At 42.2% G+C, this 25,624-nt stretch overlaps 1 protein-coding gene across 1 annotated transcript in view; it reads right to left on the reverse strand.

Moving 5' to 3' along the window:
- Positions 1-3,591: 3,591 nt before the first annotated feature.
- HAL (histidine ammonia-lyase) overlaps positions 3,592-25,624 on the reverse strand; it is a 29,201-nt gene continuing 7,168 nt past the window's right edge. Inside the window, exons 8-20 of the mRNA XM_066589868.1 lie at positions 25,490-25,615; positions 24,915-25,054; positions 24,633-24,680; positions 23,147-23,294; positions 22,974-23,069; positions 21,316-21,374; positions 17,954-18,034; positions 17,108-17,173; positions 16,832-16,997; positions 16,570-16,704; positions 14,142-14,250; positions 13,988-14,057; positions 3,592-3,923 (exon numbers count right to left, since the gene is read on the reverse strand). Coding sequence (XP_066445965.1) covers positions 3,777-3,923; positions 13,988-14,057; positions 14,142-14,250; positions 16,570-16,704; positions 16,832-16,997; positions 17,108-17,173; positions 17,954-18,034; positions 21,316-21,374; positions 22,974-23,069; positions 23,147-23,294; positions 24,633-24,680; positions 24,915-25,054; positions 25,490-25,615 — 1,391 coding nt within the window. The 3' untranslated portion in view covers positions 3,592-3,776. The remainder of the gene's footprint in view (positions 3,924-13,987; positions 14,058-14,141; positions 14,251-16,569; positions 16,705-16,831; positions 16,998-17,107; positions 17,174-17,953; positions 18,035-21,315; positions 21,375-22,973; positions 23,070-23,146; positions 23,295-24,632; positions 24,681-24,914; positions 25,055-25,489; positions 25,616-25,624) is intronic.

Consider the following 25,624-nt stretch of genomic DNA (forward strand, 5'->3'; position numbering starts at 1 on the left):
CATGAACAGCCAAAGAACAGGACCAGAACCGGTGAATCGGAGGGATAGCGGAGAAGAAGTGCATGTAATATATTTCTGTTGTATAACAGCAGAAAAAGAGTAAGCCCCCTAGGAAAACCAGGATACAAATTGGACTGGAAAGGGTTAAACTCTCAAAATTCATGTTTTTGTTTTTTTTGTTCTAAGCAGACCTAAGAGATGCGGTCCATCCAAGTATTACGTGGACAGCCATTCATTTCAATGGCTGCATGTAATAGTAGTAGCAGCTCCTGTATATCGGTATATATTTTTCACTGCTGAGTACAGATCTCTTTAGACAATATGTATCCTCACTACTAACACAGATATGAGGCCTATCATTGAGGTACACCTAGTGTATGTAACTATTTTGTTTGCGTAATTATTTTGTTTGCATCAACAGGCTTTTGGAACACTAGTCTGCTCCAGACAATGGATGTTAAGAGTTTATACATGGCCTGAAAATGCATTGTATTTATCACCCGTTGTGCAGTCCTGTACATATACAACAGTTTAGGAAGGGGGAGTCATTTTAAAATGGATCTCTCAGTTTAATATGCTTCCCTATATGAGGACAACATATTAGTGCTACAGGTCCATACTATTAGTAACCAAAATAATCTTGTGCCATTTTACTTTTAGCAGTGCTGATAGAATACACTGGTATCATAGTCTGATTCTATTGATGAACAGAGCGCTTATCCTGTAGGGCATAGACTTCCAGTGGTGGCACATGCTCAAATAAAAATAAATTCCTTACTGAACCTAAAGAACTTGTCACGTCATGACAGTTTGTGCTCCTGGGTCTTGTAGTTCTAAGCACTTTCAGGAGCACATCTCTGCAGATGTGGGTTAATTTGGCGGTCTGATTGTGTGGATTGCTACAGACATACAATCACCTGAGGTTTGTGCACATAAATACCCACTGTCTGTAGGTGTGCAGACGCCCGTATCTGAACTATGTCCTGTTTGTAGTTTTCTGTGTCTGGAGCTGCTCTGACCCTGCCTGGTGTTCCCGACCTTTTTTCCTATTTCCACATAGGGTCAGTCAGGTTTACCATAGGTTTCTGTGCTGGGCTGTCCTTATCGGGACGATCACCCTGTTTTTAGGCAGGGTTCCCCTACTTCTGTGGTGTAGGGTCAGACTTCCCTTTTTCCCTCTTTTTGTTTCTTGCTTGGTGATCTTTGCATACAGTCTTGAGTATCTAGTCATCCTTCTAGCTATAAATATACTACAATCGTGTAGGTCATTGTTCAGTCAGAGGGGGAAGAAACTTCTTGGCACCCTGACTACACTAAATAATAAAAGGCTACTCCAGAGGGCCGATCCGTTCCTGTGGATTTACTGAACTTTAATGTTTTGTTAAAATGCTTGTACTGTATATGACTGTTCATATCAACATGTTTCGAAATATTTCGATATGCTCGTGTGAAACTGGCCTTATGAAGTAGTCCAGGCACAATGGAAGAGAGTTAACAAACTGTTTACATATATAATAGTAGCAAATTTTATTGCTTGCCATATTTTGGAAAACGTTTGTAACTTTTAATTGCCACTTTTAAAAAGAGGCCAGAAAACTGGGCATGCTTTGGGAGAGGGTTTGTGGCCCACCACTGCTTGTCAAATTTACTATAATTTGGCATAAATTATCATCAAAATTTCTCCCAGCTGGCATAAATTTCAGTTTGAGGTGGACAAGGAGCCAGAGATGTGCCTAAGGCTGCCTGTCCAAGAGTGCGTTTTCATTGCGTTCCCCGTGGCGATAATTCGGCCGGGGGAAACAGTGACCGCTTTCCATAGCGTTGCTATGGAAAGTGCTGCCCCAAAGTCCACGAGTGGAGAATCATAGCGATTCTCCGCTCGCGGGCAGCAAATCGCAGCACGCTATGATTTGCCGAGATTCTCCGCGATGAGCCTAACTGTCACATAAGCTCAGTGTGGAGAACTGTCAGCTCTCCCCTGCTCCCGGGCGGCAGCTCCGGATATCACTACGCCCGTGGACAGGCAGCCTAATTTACACCTCCCTCTGTCCATAATGACTGGACTGTGTAGGACCACTTCCTCAACTGGTAATGCCCAGTTTTTAATTTCATACATTTCTAGAAGTAATAACAGAGGAATGGCACAATGAAAAGTTATAAGAAAAGACACTCCAGAATTATTATTTCATAGGGAATATGAGTATTTATTAAAACAAAAATGATAGGAGAAGTGAGGATTTTCTTTTAATCCCCTTCTTTAAAAAAAAATTTAAAAACTTTGTGAAAGTCAGGGAAAAACTTATTAAACGTATTTTCCTGATGCCACGTTTACAGTTTTTTGTCAATGCAGATACTGAGATAGGCTGCTTTCAGGTAAGTGTATTTACTGGTGCATCTTGTCTCTACCGGAACTATGGATGGAGACAAGGGTTTGTCCTGGTGGAGTAATGGGGGATGCCCACAGCTGGTGACTGGCTACCTCTTTTTTTCCTCCCCAGACGCAAGGTAAGACCTCAGTGTGTCCGCCGGTCATCTCACCTCTCCGCTCCTGTCACTGTACCTGCCGCTGGAACTTATCGCCTTCCTGCTCTGGCGCTGCCCATCCCCCGTAGGGACTCTTCCCACCAGCCTCCCCTCAGCGCAGCAATATCTCCGGCGCAGTCAGGCTCTGCTCCCAACACCTGTCAGTGTCCCAGCGCTCTACCCTCTTCCCTTCCTGCTCCACCGCTGTCCGGTCCCAGTTGTCAGTCTCCCCTGTGAGCTCACAGCAGCGCTGCCATATCTTCTTTTGTGCATGCGCTACAGCTGGCCCCGCTGTCTGTGTCACCGTGTCAGCTGCTGTCTTCTGCCACCGTCAATTTAGGCTGGGACGATCTGTGTCTCCACGTCCCCCACCAGGTGTAAGACATTGTCCAAATCGTAAACACTGCTCTGCCGGACCTGCTGCTGCTCTTCCTGCTGGATCCTCGCCATAGCCGCCGACCAGCACAGCAGATTTTGCAGCTGTAAGAGTGGACTAACACTAAGTCTCAGTCTAATCCGAAACCTAACCCTACATAGCCCTACTGGGGGGTGTTATGTAGGTGTTCCCTGTCACTGTGGCTAGCCAACCCATGTCTCCACCCATACTGCCGGTGGAGACGAGATGCACCAGTACCAATTTAATCCACATGTACTGTAATATGGAGCTAATCTATTAATCTATTTACATGGGCATATTTTTTATGGCTTTTTTTTAAGAAAGCAAATGTGCTACTTTTGTCTGTTTTTAATTGAAAATATGTCCATTATAGTCTATGTATTTCATCAGCATTTGCATATGTACTTACATTCATCGGTATTATTTTCTGTTGGGAACAAAATGGATGTATTTGCCCGGTAGAAAATAAAATCAATAAAAGCAAATACTGATGAAATTTTAATGCAATGCAGATGCAATTTTTGCAATAATATGTCCATATTATTGACATTTACAAATATGCTCATGAAACTGGCTATTACTGGTTCAGAGACTGAAAACACCTGTAGCCAGTTTCATTGTCCAGTACATAATTAATTACAAGACATGTTTTCCAGTGAATATTATTTAATACCATAATTGTAAAAGACAAGATTACATCGCACAGTTATAATACAACACATGGAGTTAAGATTTTATCTTAAAGGCCTTTCATTTATTTTGCAAATGCTTTGTCAACACCTCAGGTTTCTGACCTGCACTGATGGTGCTTGCCTACAAAAATACAGTAGCTCATTTTTATATAGTAGCCATAAGATTAGTTTTGATTGCCATGACGGTCATGCATCGAGTTGCTGCTCAAGGACATTGAATCCACAGAAAAAGCAGTAGGTGAAACTGGTCTAGACTCAGGAATGTGTTCCCTTCTGTATTTCTCAATATACGGTACTGCTACAAGCCAAACCTGCAGGAGAAACCAATTTATCCATTAAACGAAAACAAGTTACGGTAATCTTGGAAATAAAGGAACAATGCTGATATAAGTGCTGAAATGATCGTATAAACCAATTTGTCAAAGTTATTTTTTATGAAAGCAAGAGTTCAGTTCTAGCGAGAATTTGAAAATCATGATTCTTTAAAGCAATATCACCATTTTCACTAACCATTTTATCTAACTAATAGACCTATGGAAAAATCTACCCCTGACCCTGCCACAGGGCTGCTTCTAGAAGCATGGCAACTGTATCTAATTGAAGACCTTGGCCGTTTTGATTTTAAAAAAAACAGACAACTAGATCGAAAAACACATGAAGGTCTATGTGGATATTTTGCAATAAAAGGAAACAAACAAGTGTTTTTATTCTCAATGGAAATGTTTTTCAAACATTATAGTCACAGAAGCAGTTTTGCTTAAGGCCGCCTGCAGACGGCCGGGTCTGATCCGGCTGCGAGAATCCTCGCAGCGGGACCCGACCCGAGCCCCTGCAGAGAGCAGCGTGGGCACTCACCTCTCCCGCGGCCCCGGCTCTTTCATGTGCCGGTGGGCGCATACGCAGAGCGGGGGCGGCGGCCGGTGAGTGAAGATTCTGTGTGGGGCTCTACGAGAATCGGAGCAATTCGCAGCGTGCTGTGAATTGCCCGCCGCGAGCGGAGAATCGCAATGATTCTCCGCTCATGGACAGGTGCCGGCGCTTTCCATAGCACTGCTATGGGAAGCATCGGGTGGCGTGATTTGCTGGCGGTTTACCGCCGGCGAAATCACTACCGTGGACAGGGGGCCTAAGGCTGATTGCACACGGGCGGATTTTTGCAGCAGAATCTGCGGCAGGCGTTCACACTGCGGATCTGCAGCAAATGCCAGCCATAGCATGCTATAGAAAATGCTTTTTCCTGCACACTTGCGGAAACAAATTGCGGTTTCCGCAAGCGGAGGAATAATCTCACCATGCTCCATTTTTGCACGGATTCACATGTCCGACCATGAGCTTTGCAAACTATCCACAGTACAAAAAAGGCAAGGAAACTACAGGTACACGCGGACGCAGCTGCTGCCAGCGTCAAATTCCCCTGCGGATTCCATGTGCATGCGGCCTTAGGTGCTTTTATCGGAACGATTATCATTCAAAAGCATCATTCAAACAAGTGAAAATGAACAATTCATCGTTCATTTTATGCAGGCATAAAAATGATCGTTGCCTTGTTCACTAATCGTTTGGTTTCAATAGCGACCATTCAGTCGTTCTCAGTCACTTATACAGTGCATGTGAACGATTGAATAATTTCTCGTTTGAACGAACCAACGATGTGTGTGCCTGTATAAATAGGCTACCCCAAGTGAATGAGAGAACTCTGACATCATTCACTTCTTCATACATCAAATTTAAACAGACCCTTACACACACATCAGCTATGCCTCCTGACCCCAGCCTAGCTTTAATTCACCCATAGTCTGCCTCATGAAGCTGTCCAATCCGTGGCCCTTCTGCAGTCAACATTGAAAAGCAGGAGTTTAGGGAAAAAAATCTGTATTGCGCATGTCCGACAGCGAGCTCTGTAGACCATCCGCAGTACAGAAAAAACAAAAAAAAATACAGGTATGTGCAGAAGCCGCTGCTGTCAGGGCCAGATTCCACTGCGGGTTTCCAACTTGCGGAATCCAACGCGCCCGTGTACAGGAGGCCTTATCTAACCATTAGGAAGAAACTATCTCCCCAGCTGACAAACTATGTTGCATCGCAGCATTATGTGCTTTAGCTTCCCACATCCGTCTACAAGCTGCAAGCCGGCATATATTGCAATTTTATCAGTAATGACATTTGTATTTATGGATGTCTGTCTTTTCCGATACACAGTTATATGCATATGACACATGCTAGACATTATAAAAGTTACACCACACTCTTTTCTGAAGCCATATGATGTTTTCCCAGCCTTTTATTTCATCATGGATTGATAAGGAAAGATAAGCAAAGCTGGTGTAGTGATTCTGACACCTATTGGTTAAATAAATATGTGTATACTGCAGGTAATGTAACTGAGTTCAGAGACCTTTGCCCAATGTTTTACATGCTAGATTTAGTTCCATCTAAAGTGTTTACACCACATTAATCATTGACTCTGCTTCTCAAAACAGTTTCCCTTAATACGTCCCATATGGAAGGAAAAATAGATGCTTACAAAAGAGCTAAAACGATGGAAACAACACTGTACGAATTAAATTAACAATAGTATATGGACATATTTACCAATACGGTGCCTTGTTACATTATACTAATCACTACCCTTATCAGAGGTGAGGTTATATTATGAGTCAATTGCCCCAAAGTTTTACCACTTAGGAGCCTCCAATATCTTGCCTCCAGCAAGATATTGGAGGCTTACTTTAGTATTCAAAATTCTAAAGTATTCTTCCTTGGGGAACTGTATGGCTCTGTTATTATAACACCCTATAGCAGTTTGTGTTCACTGTATGGCATTATTATCCATACTATATATACCAACATTATGTGAATAGCGTATGATACATTTCCCTTTTTTGCAAAAAACATTTTCAAGGGCCCTAACATTTGCCCAGGGTCCTGGACAATTCTCAGTCTGGGTCTTTGTTTTTAACCATCAACACATTTTAACTTTATTCCATAGTATCATAATAAATCATTTAACCTGTTCATCCTCTGTGTCATACATGTACATCACAGAGGTGCAGGCCAGGCATGAAGCTGGCTCAAGAGCTAAGCTCGTTGCATATCTAGTACTGGCTGTTTGAAATAGCTGACAGCTGCTTTAAATGGCTACAACCTGGACCAGCTTCAACTGCAGCCATTTGATAGTTACATGCACAGTTAAGACAGACTTTTGCATTTAAGCAATCAGCTGAGGTGAAAATCACAGCTTGCCGATGGTTTCCATGACAGTGAAAGCTCTCCGGGCTGCCATGTATTTAAGACTATTAAAAGGGTTTTTTTGGTTAAAACAACATATCCCCATTCAATAGGGTATAATTATCTGGTCAAGGAGGTCTGACCACTGAGACGCCCTTTGATCTCAAGAACAGAGGTCAAGTCGGTCCCCAAATGAACAGAGCACTTGAACTCGGTAATCTGTCGTGCTGTCATGAAATGAATGGAGTAGCAGTGTGACTGCGGGACCTCAGTTCATTTTCTTGGGGATCAACTAGATGCCCTATTTTCAAGCTTGGTCAGGTCCCAGCAGTCAGACCCCCACCGAGCAGCTAGTTATACCCTATCCCATGGATAGGGAATAACTTGTTCACACTGGAATACCTCTTTAATAGACTAAGATTAAAGTTAAGATATACTGAAGTATTGCAGTATATTGTAGAAATCATCAAGACTAAGGGGAAAAAAAAGAGAACAGTAAAACCAAATTTTAAAAACATATAAAAAAAAACACAATTTCCCATTTTAATACCAGAAAGCAATCTAAGCAATAAAAGAAAACATATTTGATATCACTTCATTCGTAAAAGCCTAAACTATCTGTGTATTACATTATTTATCCCACATGATGAATAGCTTAAGAAAAAAAAAGAAAACAATGCTAGAATTGTGGGTGTTTTTTGTCACCCTGTCTCCCAAAAACATTAAATAAATGTTGTATGTACCTAAGGCTGCATTCCCACGAGCGTATATCGGCTCGGTTTTCACGCCGAGCCGATATACGCTGTCCTCGTGTGCAGGGGGGGGAGGATGGAAGAGCCAGGAGCAGGAACTGAGCTCTCGCCCCCTCTCTGCCTCCTCTCCGCCCCTCTGCACTATTTGCAATGGGGAGAGGCGGGCCGGGGGCGGGGCTAACTTGCAGAACTTAGCCCCCCCCCCATCCCGCCTCCTTTCATTGCAAATAGTGCAGAGGGGTGGAGAGGGGGCGGGAGCTCAGTTCCTGCTCCTGGCTCTTCCATCCTCCCCCCCTGCACATGAGGACGATGTATATCGGCTTGGCGTGAAAACCGAGCCGATATACGTTCGTGGGAATGCAGCCTAAAAATGGTTGCAATGAAAACTACATTTGGCCCTGCAAAAACAAGCCCTCACACAGCGCCATTGATGAGAAAATAAAATTATGGGGCTCAGAAAATGATGATAAAAAGCACAACAAAACTATAGACATATTGTCATAATTGTACCGACCTGTAGCATAAAGTTAACATGTCCTTTTTACTGCACCAAGAATGCCTTAAAAGCAAAAAGCATTTTTTCACCTCACGTAAAAATGTTCAGAAGTTTTTTCATATATTTAATGGTACTATTAAAAAACACAATTTATCCCATAAAAAGCACGGCCTCATACGACTATGTTGATGAAAAAATAAAAAAGTTATGAAAGTCTTGAAAGGTGGGAATAAAAAAGCGAAAATCTGAAAATTGGCAACAGTTAAAGGGGTTTTCTGTCCTTAAGATAGGTAATCAATATTTGATCAGTAAGAGTCTGCCACTCAGACCCCAAGACGAGCTGTTTGAAGAGATCACAGCTTCTTCACTGTATATCAGGCACAGCACCAGGCAGTTTATAGAGACCGTTCCCGGTATAGTAGCTTAATCACGTTCACTTGGATTGGACCGCGCTGCTCTCAGACCACATGACAAATGAACATGACATTACTGGCCCTAGAAAAGGCAGTGGCGCTCACCTGAACACCAAGGCTTATTCAAACAGCTGATTATTGGGCAACCCGAGTGATGGATACCCACCAATTGAATATCAGAATTGAAGTCCTAGGAAAACCCCTTTAAAGGGTTAAAATATCATATTGTACTAATATTGTGGAATATCCAAACATGGTTTTACTTTTTTGAAGGGTTGGGACTGTGAAGTGCAGATAACCTTACAGGAAAATCTGTAGCAATTCATCACTGATAGTCTGACACTTAGGTCTCTTTTAGGCCTTAGTTAGACGGGCGTTTTTAGCCGCGATTTGCGCATGCGCATGCGTCCGGCGATTTTATAAAACCATTGCTTTGCAATGGTATCGGACACATGAGCGCTTTTTATGCGCTCGTCCGATAAATTATAGAACAAAAAATCGCAGATCGCACCTATCTGCGATCTGCGATTCCTGTTCTCTTCTCTATATGCGCTCAATGGGGCCGGCGGCAGCAGCGCCAACCCCATTCAGAACATATAGAAGACAAATCATTCTTCTCTTCCACAGCTGTAACAGCTGTGGCAGAGAAGAACGATGTTTGCCCATTGAATTCAATGGAGCCGGCAATACAGCCGCTCCATTGAAAGCAATGGGCTGCCAGCGTGCGCGGGGTTAATTGTCGGGAAGGGCTTAAATATATAAGCCCTTCCCTGCAATTCATCCTAAAATGTGTTAAAATAAAAAAAAATTGTATACTCACCTTTCCGCTGCAGCCGGAGTTCTGCCGCGGCCGCTGTCAGTTCTCCTGAACTGCTTCTCGGCACTATCAGCCGGCGGGGCTTTAAAATCCCCGCCTGCTGAATGATCTGCCTCTGATTGGTCACAGCCCTGACCAATCAGAGGCAGGTTTCACTCACGCACCCATTCATGAATTCATGAATGGGTGAGTGACTGCTGCCTCTCAGCGCTGAGCCAATCAGGGGCAGGTCTGACTCACATCCATTCATGAATTCATGAATGGGTGTGAGTGAGACATGCCTCTGATTGGCTCAACGCTGAGCCAATCAGGGGGCAGGTCTGACTCACACCCCCTTCACACCCACAGCAGGACGGCCGCGCGGAACTCCGGCTGCCGGGAGCAGGTAAGTATATATATATTTTTTATTTTTACACATTTTAGGATGCATTGCAGGGAAGGGCTTAATATTTAAGCCCTTCCCGACAATTCATCCCGGGCTCGCCCGCAGCGCATTGCTTTAAATGGAGCGGGCTCTATTGCCGTCTCCATTGAATGCAATGCGCTGGACAGCTCCGGCCCGTTTCTAATGAAACGCAGCTAGGAGCAGATTTTCGAGCGATTTGCGGGCCACTTGCGCGCACCGGTCACGCGATTTGCGGATGCACATCCGTCATGCGATCCACAAATCGCGCGAAAAAACGCCCGTCTGACTAAGGCCTTAGATTGTACGATTGTCATTTGCACAAGCGAACGAGCTGGTGACATCATCACCAACTCCCTTGTGCTCCTGCAGTTTGTTTAGACAGGCAGATTCATCCTTGACACGTTCAACGAGAATCGTTCACTTCTTATTCAGTGTTTTACGTTCGCTATGTGAAGCACTGAGTGGTCAGCATTTAAATGGAACGACAAGTGAATGAGCCAACAATGATTTTTTTGCCTGCAGAAACTAAGTGACGAACGAGAAGCGAACAATTCTTGGCTCACTTTTAAACTGCACGATTATTGCTCACTTTCGTTTACTTGAATTATTTTTAATAACACCCTACACAACCCTGCTTAACAAATAGAATGATTGCCCTGACAAGGACGGCCCTATATAGGAATCTTATATCTCCCTAATGTATTCTGGATATTTTCAGGAAGGAAAAAATGACAAATGTATAGAGCATATCAACTAATCTCATAAACAAAAAAGACTGCACTATATTAGAAATCAGAAAGGCCTCTGCAAATATTACGATTCCTGTATAGAACCGCTCTTATCGGGGCAATTGCCCTCTTTGTCAAGCAGGGTTATATAGGGTATTATTAGGGCAAGCTCCCTCCAACACCTACTTTTACAACTTTGCATGAAGCTTTTTGGATTCTTTTGCATGTTAACCCCTTAGTGACGGAGCTTTTTTGCTTTTTTCCATTTTTGTTTTTTCCTACTCCATTTAAAAAAATCGTAGCTCCTTAATTTATCCATCGACGTCGCTGTATGAGGGCTTGTTTTTTGCGGGACGAGTTGTATTTTTCAATGGCACTATTTATTGTACCATATAATTTACTGAAAAACTTTTTAAAAATTCTTAGCGGAGAGAAATGGAAAAAAACGACATTCCACCATCTTTCGGTGCGTCCTGTTTCTACAGCACACAAATTGCAACAAAAACGACCTGATATTTTTATTCTATGGGTCAGTATGATTGCTACGATACCAAACTTGTATAGTATTTTTTTTGCTGTAGTACTTTTATTTATTTTTTTTAAGATATTTAATTTTTTTCAATTATTTTCTGCTGTCATTTTGTGCGCGCAATACCTTTTTTATTTTTTCGTCGACGTAGTTGAGCAAGGGCTCATTTTTTGCGGGATGTCCTGTAGTTTTCGATAGTATCAATTTGGAATACATACGACTTTTTGATCGCTTTTTATTGCGTTTTTTCTGGGAGACAGGGTAACTAAAAAGGTGTATTTCTGGCGTTCTTTATTTTTTTTTTCAGACGACGTTTACCGTGTGGGAAAAATAATGCACTACTTTGATAGATCGGACTTTTACGGACGCAACGATATCAAATACATATTTTTATTTTATGATTTTGATTTTTTAATCATGGATATGGCAAAAGGGGGGTGATTTAAACTTTTATAACTTTTTTTTTAACAATGAAAAAAACTTTATTGATTATTTTTTTTACATTACTTTGAAGTCCCCCTGGGGGACTTTAACATGCGATGCTTTGATCGCTCCTGCAGTATGACGCAATGCTATAGCATTACGTCATACTGCTTTTTTACAGGCAGTCTTTCAAGCCACCCTGTGTGGATGGCTTGATAGGCAGTCTGCTAAGGCAGCCCTGGGGCCATTCATTAGGCTGCCATGACACCTGCACAGCTCCCCCGATCTCACCGCGGGGGGGGGCGTGCGGGGCCCCCAAACAGCGTTCAGGGGATTTAAATGCCGCTGTCAGAATTGACAGCGGCATTTAAAGGGTTAATAGCCGCAATCGGCCGAGCGCAGCTATTGCCCGCGGGTGTCAGCTGTAATAAACAGCTGATGCCCGCGCTGTATGGAGGGAGATAGCGGCGCTACCTCCCTCCTTACACGTCCTGCAACAGCAGGACGTAGTTTTACGATAGGGCTGTCACTAAGGGGTTAAGCCTAGCGTAATAAAAGTCATGTTTTAAATCCTGGATTTTTACAGTCATTTCAAACTTGTTCACAATGTTTATATTGTACAGGGGAAGGTAGATCCTATACTTCTCCTATCATACCAAGTTGTGTTCCAGTTAGCGCTATAAGTTCTCAAAACCGCCTTTCAGACCAACCTGTAAGAGTTGATCTACAGGGCTCACGACAAGCAAAATGTTGCTGGGAAAGGGACCCCAAGAATTGCTCTTTACCATTAGCAATCTGACTCTTCCTATGAAGAAGTAGTAGAAGGCATGTTTAAAGCTAGTTATTCCAAAGGGCTCCTTGCTGCGCTTTTTTCTACTGGCTATGAGACAGATCATTCCCAGGAGATGGAAATGTAACTCCCCCATCACGACTGATGTGGCTGGAAGCCATGGATAATCTAAAATGAATGGAGGAACTCTGTGCCAAAGATGAAATGAGATATTCTAAATTCTACAACACTTGGGCGGTGTGGCTACAGTTTCGGGCTTCACCTAGACTGGACACTTGGTTGTGTGGTGGCGTTGCTGCTCTTTAAAGTTCCAGAACACCCTCTTATGTAGTCGACGAATCCTAACAAACATACCGACGAGCCTACTGATAGGTGTTTATAGACTGGACAGACATCTTTTTCTCTCTCTTCCTTCTTCTTCCTCCTTTTCCCTCTCTCTTTTTCTGCTCTTCTACTTCCCTACTCCCCTTCCCCCTCCTAGCCCTCTAACTCCCACAATGTTCCTCCCCCCTATTTCTCCTTCAGGGTTTTTCCCTGCTCTGCTCTAAAGCCCTTGAGACTCCTATATTCCCTCAATCCTCCAGACCAGGATTTGTTGCAATTTATAACAGGGGATTTTGGTCCATTTTGTTTTGTTATATTCTACTTTTCACGAATAATAATAATAATAAACTTTATTTGTATAGCGCCAACATATTCCGCAGCGCTTACATAGACGGGGGGAATACAGAAAGACAAAAGTACAAACATTACAGAACCACGGTTACAAAGTAATCAATTGATGGAAACAATAGAGGTGAGGGTCCTGCTCCAACGAGCTTACATACTACAAGAAATGGGGTGATACAGAAGGTAAAGGGGCAGGAGATGTGCACTGTATGGCGAGGTGGAGAGTGAGGGGTGATTGACACATAGACAATGGTCAGACATTTAGCCGTGTGACGGCAGAAACAGTATGACTGCAGGCGCGGTTTATGATGGCTAGCAGGGATTGCAGTCAGTAGGTCAGGGAGCATGTTATCAGGCGGAGTACAGAGGGGTTTGTTTAGAGAATGCGGTATGCCTCCCTGAAGAGGTGTGTTTTTAGAGCACGCCTGAAGTTCTGCGAGTCCTGGATTGCTTGGGTAGCCTTTGGTAGTGCGTTCCAGAGGACCGGTGCTGCTCTGGAGAAGTCTTGGAGGCGGGAATGAATTAAAGGGGCGCTCAATCTGGTTTCGTTAGCAGAGCGGAGAGCCCGGGCTGGTTGATGGATTGAGATGAGGGAGGCGATATAAGGGGGCGCTGCACTGTGGAGGGCTTTGTGGATGAAGGTGGCGAGTTTAAATTGAATTCTGTATTTAACAGGCAGCCAGTGCAGTGACCGGCACAGGGCAGAGACGTCAGAGTAGCGGCTGGACAGGAAGATGAGCCTGGCTGCCGCATTCAGGATGGATTGGAGAGGGTAGAGTCTGGTGCAGGGGAGGCCGATCAGCAACGAGTTGCAATAATCGAGCCGGGGAATAAAAATAAAAATAGCTGGGACATTGAGTGGCGTTGAAACTATCAGGGAGAAGGGTTTGTGATTAGGATTTGACTGCTGCATAACTAATCCTGCAATGATATCTTATTGTACTGCCCGATACAGCTAATAAAATATTTTTGAACCATAAAGCTAGTTATACTTCAAAGGCATGCAAGGCTATGTCATAGTATTTGATTATTCTTGTAATTCAATGTGAAATGGATGTATAGGCAATATGAAATAACAAAAATATCAATTTAATTTAAAGAATATGTAACAAAAGAGTTCTTGCCTTTTGGTCAACAAGTAATCTGTGAACTGCCTCAATATCTGGAGCCATAAAACGGTCCTTCATCCAAGGCCTACAAGAAGACAGGAACATTCATTGATCATTAACCACTACAACATGCAGGCCTTCAAAACTATGAAATACTGTTTGTTTTTACCTAACAACAGAGCGAACAAGGTCGTAGACTTTCTCCAATGGAGTTGTGGTTCTAAGGGGGCGTAGAAATTCAATCCCCTGGCAGGCTGCAAGAAGCTCAATAGCCAGCACTGAAAATAGAAAACTTTATTTCCAATTTGCTCAACTTGTTACTTAATTAAAAAAATATTAATGAATAAAATCTTTATTCAGAAGCAAAGTCTTGTCTTATTCACTGTCCAGAAAAATAAAGAATATCTTAAAAGGAATATACATTTACTGTACAGTGGTCCCTCAACATACAATATTAAATCGGTTTCTAAGATAACTATTGTATGTTGAAAATATGCTATGTCCACCAAAAATAATACAACATAAAGATAAAAGAAAACTAGGAAGACAACTAATACAGGTAAAGCAAGTTCTTAGATATAAAAGTCAGAAATTGCTGCTGGAAGCTCCAAATTATTTTCTATGTAGTAGACAAGAGCTTCTAAACAGTCTGTACAGACCACACAGTGTACTGGGGTCCAAAGGAGCAGCTCATTCTGGTGCTGGAAAGTTCTGGGCAGTACAGAACGTGCAGTACCACACTGTACTGTAGAGAGGCGCTACTAGACAGCAGTCAGTGCATGTATTTCAGTAATACAGGTATTTTACCAATTAAATCCCTATGCTGATAAGCAGAATTTTCCAGCAGTGTGCAGTTGAATGTTGAATATGGTTTCAAGTTACAATGGTCCAAAAAAGACTATGTTGAAAATATTGTATCCTGAGGAACTACTGTATTGCATCTACCTATAAAAGATGTTTCTGTATGTTTCTATAAATATAGTAGATAATATCACAAATAGATAAATCAATTCTAATATGTATTATATATTCATATTGCGTAGAATGGCACAACAGCAAGAAATGAACTAATGCCTTCTTTTCCCAGCCAGAAATCTGATTTATAAGATTTATATGAACTATGAATATAAAATGTAGCATTTGGCATTAAAAGCTAATAAAAATAAAATAAAAAAGTATGCTTTAAGTATATAGTAGATGGCCTTTAAAGCTTCTTGCATTTCTGACTCTTTAACCCATTAGGGACCAGGCGCTGTATATTTACGGCACCTGGTCCCGGGCTATTAACCCAGCCGTATGTAAAATTACGGCAGAGATTAAAGCCTACTGCTTCTGTAATAAATCAGCAGCAGGACGGGTTGTCAGCAGTTAGTCACAACTGATAACCCGGAGGAGGGGGGAGAAGTGGGTTTTAACCCTTTCTGCCGCCTCCTTTCTTCAGTGCACATTGCTCAATGAGCGATATGTACTAAAGTGGAAGTGGAAGATGACGCCAACCAAAACCGATGCTGCATGCGTCCTGTAATCCAAAATCATACATATTATATATCGAAACATCTGAAACAAAATTAGGAACCTGTTCCCATACTTTATTTTTGCGTAAATATACAAATAAAAAAAGATAACTAGAATCGGTAAAAAAAAACTAACTTTTTTTAGCTTTTTACGCCCAATAAAACTTAAAAATGGACAAAGAAAGTAAGTAAAAAAGATACTAAAAATAGCCCTATGTCAGGGGAAAAAAAGCACAGCAAAAATAACTTTGGTAGCTAAAGTAAAAAAAAATAGGACAGGAAAACTACCACATGGCTAAAAAGTGTCTGGTCCTTAAGGCTTATTTACACGAGCGTATATCAGCCGGCATTTTCACGTCAGACGGATGTACCATTCCATCTGACCATTTTCCCCCTTCCCTCCTCCTCACCGGCTCTCTGCCTCTCTCCTCTACTCCGGCGTTTGCAATGGGGGGGCGGAGCTAAGCTCCGCTCTGTCAAGCCCACTCCCATTGCTAGCTGCAGACAGGGGGTGGGAGCTTAGCTCCCCATCCTGCCCACACCCATTGAAAACAGACGGCAGAGGCAGAGAGACAGTGAGGGGCAGGGAAGGGGGAACTGCTTAGATGGAAGCGTATATCAGCCGACTGTGAAAACGTCGTCCGATATACGCTTGTGTAAATAAGTCCTTAACGTACAAAACAGCCAGGTCCTTAAGGGGTTAAAGAGGTTATCTGCTCAGAATAATATCTTCTTGTTAGAAGGTTCTCTCATAAAAAGTTGATCACCGGTTGTTCCACATTTAGGACCTCTAGGGATCAGCTGTAATCTGTGTTGGAACCAGCAGTAAGCATGTAATTTTTCTACAGTACGACCGCAGGAGAAATGAAGCATTACGCAGCTCCCATTAAAATCAATGGGCTGTCCATGTGACTCATGGATGTGCCTGGTCCTCCAGATGGACAGACATTCTTTGTGATTGTTCTATACTCATTAATGAATATAAGTTGAATGCTCCACTCTTTTTAAGAATAAGCATTTTCACTGCATAATGAAGTCAAATAAGAGAATATATTTAATATACAAATACAGATTAGATCATACCATGTTCCACATTTTCAATTACTCGCAGAGCTTTCCTTGCTGCCCAGCCTCCCATAGATACATGGTCTTCAGTGGCAGCACTTGTTGAGAGTGAGTCCACTGAGGACGGGTGACACAAAGCTTTATTTTCAGAAACTGGAGGACAAATTGAGAATGAAAAACATTACATTTAAGACTTCACTGATTAAAAAAAGGGTTAAGATGAGGCTATATGACCCTTCACAAGTAACAAACACTGGGCTAGAATTGATAAAACTCTTACCCAGTGCAGCAGCTGTACAATGGGCGATCATGAAGCCTGAGTTTAACCCCCCTTCAGTGACTAAAAATGCTGGTAGTTCACTGAGGGATGGATTACAGAGTCTTTCAATCCTCCGCTCACTAATAGATGCAAGTTCATGGACCCCAATGGCAAGATAATCCAAGGCCTGCAAATGGTTAATGGTTTCATAAACAGGAAGATTCGTTGAGATGAAAAATCTTTTGAAGTATTGAAACACATCACACACAAAGAGCCTAGAAAAATGTTAAATAGTACCTTTGCAGGATATTCACCATGAAAGTTTCCACCTGAAATGGTTTCTCCTCTTTCTGCAAAAACCATCTTTTAAGAGCAGTTAAGGTTTGTTTTTACGAAGACCAAACAAAAATTGTCTATATTATAGAGCAAGGGTACTCAACTACTATTTGTAAAGGACCACTTAACTATGTCTGTTGTTGGGTGAAGATCCAAGCTGAACACGAACAGTAAAGTTATTGTGTGGTTAATAGAGTTGAGCGAGTATACTCGCTAAGGCACATTACTCGAGCGAGTAGTGCCTTAGCCGAGTATCTCCCCGCTCGTCTCTAAACATTCGGGTGCTGGCGGGGGGCGGGGAGAGCGGGGAGGAACGGAGGGGAGATCTCTCTCTCCCTCTCTCCCCCCCACGCTCCCCGCCGCAACTCACCTATCACCTGCGCCGGCCCCCGAATCTTTAGAGACAAGCAGGGAGATATTTGGCTAAGGCACTACTCGCTCGAGTAATGTGCCTTAGCGAGTATACTCGCTCATCTCTAGTGGTTAACTTTTTGCAAACTTTATAAAGCCATTTATATCCCGATAACTAATATAACTAAATGAATAACCCCTCATAACATCTTCACACCCTATGACAAGGAGACAGCCCATAGTCTTCACTGCCTCAGCTCTGCTCATAGGTAACGCAGGAAGGGTTATTTCACACACAGGTTTTCGTGACAGTTTAACCTGCCATGTTTGAGCCAAAGCCAGAAGTGGATCCAGCAGGAGGGAGAATTCTGTTTGGTTACTTTAATAAATATGCAGAATAAGAAATTAGGCCTAACCTGCAATATAGAATGTACATGAGACCACATAAAAGGATACAGGGTTATCTGTTGCACTGTTAATTTCTGTTGAAATTATGTTCGTAACAAAGTCAATAGTATCATTCACCACACCATGAACCTTGGAACAAATTTTGTACAATTACAAGCAAATACATAAACAGGATGAATTACATATTATATATACATATTATTCCATGTGTTTTCAATTTGTTATTAATTCTCACTTTCCGCTATCTTAAAGCGACTCTCCAGACCGGGACAAGTGAAGATGGAAGGCTGGATGCTTCTCTGCCTCCTTGATGACCAGATGTACAGTATATATTAGTATACATCATAAATCTAAGGGTATGTTCTCCCATAGTGGAATTGCTGCAGCAGCATTTGCACATCAAAAACCCAGACACAATCTGCACTATTAAGGCCTTAGTCAGACGGGCGTTTTTTGCCGCGATTTGCGCATGCGTCCGGCGATTTTTTAAAACCATTGCTTTGCAATGGTATCGGACACATGAGCACTTTTTATGCACTCGTCTGATAAATTATAGAACAGAAATCGCAGATCGCACCTATCTGCAATCTGCGATTCCTGTTCTCTTCTCTATATGTGCTCAATGGGGCCGGCGGCAGCAGCGCCGACCCCATTGAGAACATATAGAAGACAAATCATTCTTCTCTGCCACAGCTGTAACAGCTGTGGCAAAGAAGAACGATGTTTGCCCATTGAATTCAATGGAGCCGGCAATACAGCCGACTCCATTGAAAGCAATGGGCTGCCGGCGAGCGCAGGATGAATTGTCGGGAAGGGGTTAAATATATAAGCCCTTCCCTGCAATTCATCCAGAAATGTGTAAAAAAAAAAATGTATACTCACCTTTCCGCTGCAGCCGGAGTTCAGCCGCGGCCGCCGGCAGTTCTCCTGAACTGCTTCTCTATAGTATTCAGCAGCTGGGGCTTTAAAATCCCCGCCGGCTGAATGAGCTGCCTCTAATTGGTCACAGCCAGACCGATCAGAGGCAGATCTCACTCACACACTCATTCATGAATTCATGAATGGGTGAGTGACTGCTGCCTCTCATTGGCTCAGCGCAGGGACCAATCTGATTGGTCCTGTTGAGCAAATGAGAGGCAGCAGTCACTCACTCATTCATAAATTCATGAATGGGTGTGTGAGTGAGAGCTGCCTTTGATTGGTCAGGCTGTGACTAATTAGAGGCAGCTCATTCAGCAGGCGGGGATTTTAAAGGCCCGGCTGCTGAATACTATAGAGAAGCAGTTCAGGAGAACTGCCGGCGGCCGCGGCTGAACTCCGGCTGCAGCGGAAAGGTGAGTATACTTTTTTTTTTTTACACATTTCTGGATGAATTGCAGGGAAGGGCTTATATATTTAACCCCTTCCCGACAATTCATCCCGCGCTCGCCCGCAGCGCAGTGCTTTCAATGGAGCCGGCTGTATTGCTGGCTCCATTGAATTCAATGCGCTGGACAGTTCCGACCCGTTTCCAATGAAACGCGGCTAGGAGCAGATTTTTCGGGCGATTTTTTGGCCCCGGTCACGCGATTTGCGGATGCGCATCCGTCATGCGATCCACAAATCGCGCGAAAAAATGCCCGTGTGACTAACGCCTCATGCAGATTTTTAATCAGATTCAACTGCGTTTCTGCAGTTAAATTTGGACTGCACAAACTGGAAGTGGCAGTGTGCGCTGCGCTTTTGGGGCTGGCTGTGCTCAGTATTCAGAGATGATTGGAGCTCATACAAGCCGAAATCAGCTGCGGATCCGCAGCTGAATCTGAGTCAAAATCTGCACCAATGCTGTGGATTTTGACATGGTTTTTGAAGTGAAAGTGCTGTAGATTTTGCCCTGTAGGCAAGCAGCACTGAACAGTTCGAGCGACATGTAGGGTCTTAAGACGACTGATGCATACTAATATACAGTATGCATTAGGCAGTCAAGAAGAGGTGTAAGCAACATTGATTGTGTAGGACCAGAGGGTCACTTTAATTTTACTAGAAGTAGTTATTGCATATAGAGTAATTATTTTTCAGTAACTCCTGATGATCATTTCAAATCAATGATATCACCTGTAATTACTTTTGGCTACCCTACAACCTGGTCCGCTAGGTATTAGACCCAATATTACTAGCAGCAGTCATTCTTTTTTTTAAAGATGAAGGGAAATTTTTGAGTAATAAAGGCAAAAAAACAATTAAACTATATAATGCTCGCATGCAGTGTTTAACGTTGTCTCTGGGATTTAAAAATTCATGGTGTATCCTGTGCCCCAGACTGCAGCTTGTCCTATTCACTGTGTGAACAATGAGCACAGTATCCCTTTCATTCTGCCAACTAGCAGGGGTCCCAGAGATCAGACTCCTTCCCACCCAGGTCAGCTTGAGAGATAGTTGTCTCTCTACAGGCAATCAAGCTTGTCCAAATGGGAGTCATCCAGCAGACACTTCTCCCTGAGGTCGGTTTTACACGGCCGAAAAAATTGCGCAAGATTTGTGCGATTTGAGACGCATAAATATGAACCCCATTCATTTGTGTGGGTTCATATACATGAGCAATGTTTTCCCGCATGGCACCACGATGCGATGCTATGCGGAAAACATATCACAGCATTTCCTGTCTAGCTGCGAGATCTCCCATTATTTTCAATAGGGCAGGCAGCAGCCTCGACACCATTGAAAGCAGTGGGACAACTCTGTGATCCACTGCCATGGCTGTGACAACTGCGGCGGGGATTCCCTTCATCTCCAATGTGAGGCGAGGCTGTTTTCACATAAAAACGTCTCCCATCCCTGGGGATTTCATATAGTGGCAATTGTGCCCGATAACACACTCGCCTGTGTGTGGCTAACCTGAGCCCGTCACTCTTTCAGCCAGTTGCAGATGAGCGTATTATAACACAACAGTAATACATATCTATATTACGGACATATAGATGACATTACAACTGTATGTAGTCAGTATTTTCCTCCATATATTTTATTTTCTACTGGGCAAATACTAATCCTTATTTACCCTTATTTACCCAAGAGAAAATAACAGCAATATAAAAGCAAAAATGGAAGGTATAGGTCATGCTGCGTTATAAAAAAAACTGTAATGAGGAATATGGATATGTGAATAAATACATTAGCTCTGTATTAGCGGCCTAAAACTACATTTTCAGAGAAAAACATAATAGTTTATTGTTATCATGGAGCCTTTGGCTATTTCCTGCTGCCAGGTTCAATTCATCCTCTTCCGCTACCCACACTAGTCATTTGCTTCTGATATTTGATATAAAATAATATCACCAAATGTTCCATCTATCTCTGCTGTTATATAGTGCAAGCCACCAGTAATTCAGCATTAGTCAGTTATTGTTGGCTTGTATTGTCAATTTTCTTACCTGTGGGCAGCAACGTAGGGTATAAGCATCTTGGACCCTGTCACAAAATCTGTGACTTTCTAAAAGTTAAAGTAAGCAATTTTAGCAGTGAATTGGAACAAAAACACACACACACCTCAGAAATCCCCCTACACCAAACATAGAGGTTAAATGACATTAGTCATAAAAGATTTGTGCAATAATAACATTTTCCTCTTTTTAGCTTCCTACAGTCACATTTCAATTAGAAAAAACCCACCTGGAAACCTCACTTTTTTATTGTAGATTTTGAGCTTATGTCTCGTATTAATATATTTTACCTCCTTAGTAAAAATACTGCAGTCTTTTTAGCTTAAGAATCTTTCCGCTTTTGTTTTCATGCGGTCATATCAGGCACATTCTCGTTCTTTTGCAATTATGGTTTCCATCCGTGTTTTGGTTCTTTTTCTAAATTCACATCAGAGGTACCACAAGAGAGTGAATTTTTGTCCAGCCTCGAAGCAGTTTGGGAGGAGGTGCAGCAAAATATCAAAACATCGGTTAGAAGCTACAAGAGGGTGGCGGATAACAATAGGTCGGAGGGGTTAGCTTTCAGGTGGGTTACTTGGTCTGGTTGTCCACAAGGAACATCAAGCTTAAACAACCATCTTTTAAGCTGGGACCATGGTTTATTGGTACTTTTAAGATCACTGAGAGCATTAACCCGGTGTCCACAAGCTATGACCTGTTCCCTGGTCAAGCAGGTCAAGGGTTAATGCATCATGTGCAGATCGGCTATTGCTGTCCGCCTTGCTGCATGACTGCATGTTGGATTAGCCATGCCTGAGAGTAAGTTGGAGGTGTGGTTATCTATTCACTCTGCCTTTGTTTCAGGTGCAGAGTAGCTATTTATTCTCTGCTCTCCTGGTGATAGTTGCTGCTTATTTTCGTACACAGTGGAATACGAGGAGGGGGAGCTTTACTGTGCCAGGTGTTCTGCAACTTGTAGATAAGTAGCTGCTGGTTCTTTTCTAGTCCCTTTGTTGTTTGTCTTTTCTATTTTTGCTTTGGGCATCAGTGCGTCTCTCCAGGGGTACTTATAGGGACATCCAGGCCCCAGATCTAAAGACCACTGGGCCGCCCTTTATCAGGGCGATGTCCCCGCTTTAGGTAGGGACCTGTCATCCTAACAGCTAGGTTAGGGCCAGGTCTCTGAATGGATGTAACAGCTGGCCTCTGCAAACAACTCATGGAGGTCCATTTACATGCAAATGAAGATGATAATGGGTTAATGGCCATTAACACTTGATGCAAATAGATTGCTAAATCTTTCAGTCATTTGAAAGATTATCGTTGTGTGTAAAAGTGCCTTAAGTGAGCAAAAATTACACCAAACTGAATGGAAAAAATATGGACCACACATTATGCATTGGTCTATTGCTGCTAAGCAAAAATTTATAAAGATAAACATGAGATTCTTAGTATACAATTTGATTATGTTGATTAGGCTCTCTTGCTTTTCATGACAACCGCTGCTGCTGCAACCCAGCATCTGCAGGGGAAGTAACCCTGTAACATCCCTGCTGCCAGGCTAAGCCCCTATGACTCTAAACTGAATAAAATTATATATCATTTACATATCCATTCCTTGGTTCTATAGTTACATTGTATTGCTTGAAAAAAGGCTATTTTCAAAGTACCAGCTATTTCTGATGGATGATGATCTGAATCTAGGAGTGATCTAAACCGAAAAGCTACCTCCACTTGTCCAGGGTGAGGCCTCAGTCTGTGGATGTCTGCAAGAAATGAAAACACATAGTGATGGCCTGTACCCAACTGGTAATTCAGATCAGTAGGAAAGATAATAACCAACCAGAATCAAAGGCTCTTGTAGTTCCCTTTAAGACTTCCAGTGTCAGAGAGGCAATAATATCTGCTTGCTTGGCAATTGCATTGGCTCTCTCCACAGCCTCACAACCTAGAGATGTGATCATCTGCGTACCATTGATAAGAGCGAGACCCTGCAAATAAAGTGTACCAAGCATACCAAAAATTATATTGCATTTTAATAGTCCCGTTTATGTTCTCCAACGGGCACTGATAATACTAGTAATAATTTAAAGTTAACACATAACTATAACATCTGCATCATCTTCTGTCGGTTTTATTATGAAGTTTGGAATCAGTAGCAGATTATGGATGTTAATTAGATATAGTCTATAGGTGAAGGACATTTCTAAAACACTATGGAGGAATGAAAATCATTTTAACCTATATTAAAGAAAGCGTGGTAAGGAATTCAATTTTGACATGTGAGCAATTAAGAATATGTGTAGTAAGCAATTATGATTTGTCCCCTATATTATCAAAATATAAAATATCTGTATTCTTAGTGCAAGCATACACATTTTGCCATATATTTAACTGCTTTTCTTAAAGGTGTAGTCCCATTAAATGAATTTATATCTTATACACAGAATAGGAGATATGTATCTGCTTGATCAGTGTCCAACCACTAGGAGTGACCCTGAATGTATGGAGCAGAGATCATGCATGCACACTGCGACATCATTCATTTCTGCCAGAGATAGCAGAATACAACCGTGGTCCAATTGAAAGCAGTGGAGCGGCAGTGTATAGATGTGACCATTGCTCCATTCATTCAGGGACTCTTGGTACCCCCTGTTCATGTGATTGGGGCGGGGGGGATTCCAGCTGTTGAATCCCAACTGATCAGATACCTATTCTTTATCCTGTGGGATAACCCTTTAAATGAATAAAAAGAAGGATAAACTATCAAACATTTGCAAAGATCTCCACAGCTATAGCCAGGCTCACATCGTATAATCATATAACGCATTTAACAGCTGTGGAGCCGGAAGTGACCCGGCATACTGCCGCTTATGGTGGCGCAATTGTACTGTCATGCGCAGTTCACCATTTTTTTCTTTATACTTCCTGTAATGTAGTTGCGTATGGGCACCCATATACGCGCCCATGGAGAACAATGGGCTCTATCGCGTATATATACATGGCAAAATAGAATATGCTGTGTTTTTTTTTATGCTCACATATTACGCAATTCAGACATGCTAATGTGAGTGGAACTGTGTAAGGCAATGCAACTGATTGCCTGCGAGTTACCAGGTATCACACGGGCGTACAGCGCACACGTAACACGCGGTAATCATACGCCCATGTGAGCCCGGCCTATGGCTGTAAATCTTTCGGCCTGCATAGGTAAACATTTGTCACAGGCTATTAACATACTGTAAACAAAGCCTTAAAAATGCATTATATAGAAGATTATTTTATTGTGGTTATTATACAGTACATGTAGTCATATAAAATTAATTTACCTCTTTTGGTTTCAAAGATACTGGTTTTAATCCATGAGCCTCAAGAACCTGAATATGGAAAAAATGCTATTTACAAAACTAGTATTTCTATTGTTTGGTGTAGTTCGTAATAAAGATTATTAATTTACATAGTATAAAAAGTTAATGTTGCACAAATGAAAAACAAATGAATTTCCACATATGCGTATTTTATACATTTTGTGTCTTTTTAACAGTGGACTGAAATGGTATTAGTAAATTAAGTAAGAATGTAGATAAGTATGCCAGATGATCATTTCTTACATATTTAGCATCAGCCCAGCCACTTTTCGGTGACCACATCTTTCCTTCTCCTATTAAGCCCAAAGCAAGATGGGACAGAGGAGCAAGATCTCCGCTGGCTCCAACTGTTCCTTTCTCAGGGATGTATGGCAAGCAACAGGCTAGGGAAAAGATTATAAAACAGAGAACAAGAATGATTGTTACTTTAGCAATCAACATGCAATGTAAACAATGTACACGTGTGGAAAGGACGTTTGTTTGAAAATTTAGGACTATAGAGGATGTGCAAATTAGTTGCATACATGAAATGTATGCACCCCTATTAGGCCTCATTCACACGGTAGCATTCTGCTTTACCATTTTTAAGACAAAACCAGGAGTGGAGCCTACAGAGAGAAAAACTATAATGGAAAAATTTGTACCACTTCCATATTTTGCACTCACTCCTGTTTTTAGCTTACAAATACTTATGCCAAACTTTGACCAGAATATTGCAGTCTGAATGAGACCTTACAAAGGCTTGCATCTAGTATGAATGAAAATGAAGATGAAAGGTGGCAAGGAAGCTCCAACTGAACTTTAGGATATAGGCTTACCGTTAAAAGCTTCAATCACTTGTTGAAGTGTCTCAAGTGAGATCCCACTATATCCTTTTGCTAAGACATTGATCCTTAAAGCCAAAAGCATACGTGTACGGTCCGGACTCAAAGGTTTTCCAACACCTGTTAATA

Source organism: Eleutherodactylus coqui, chromosome 2, assembly GCF_035609145.1.
Source record: "Eleutherodactylus coqui strain aEleCoq1 chromosome 2, aEleCoq1.hap1, whole genome shotgun sequence".
NCBI classification, from domain to species: domain Eukaryota; kingdom Metazoa; phylum Chordata; class Amphibia; order Anura; family Eleutherodactylidae; genus Eleutherodactylus; species Eleutherodactylus coqui.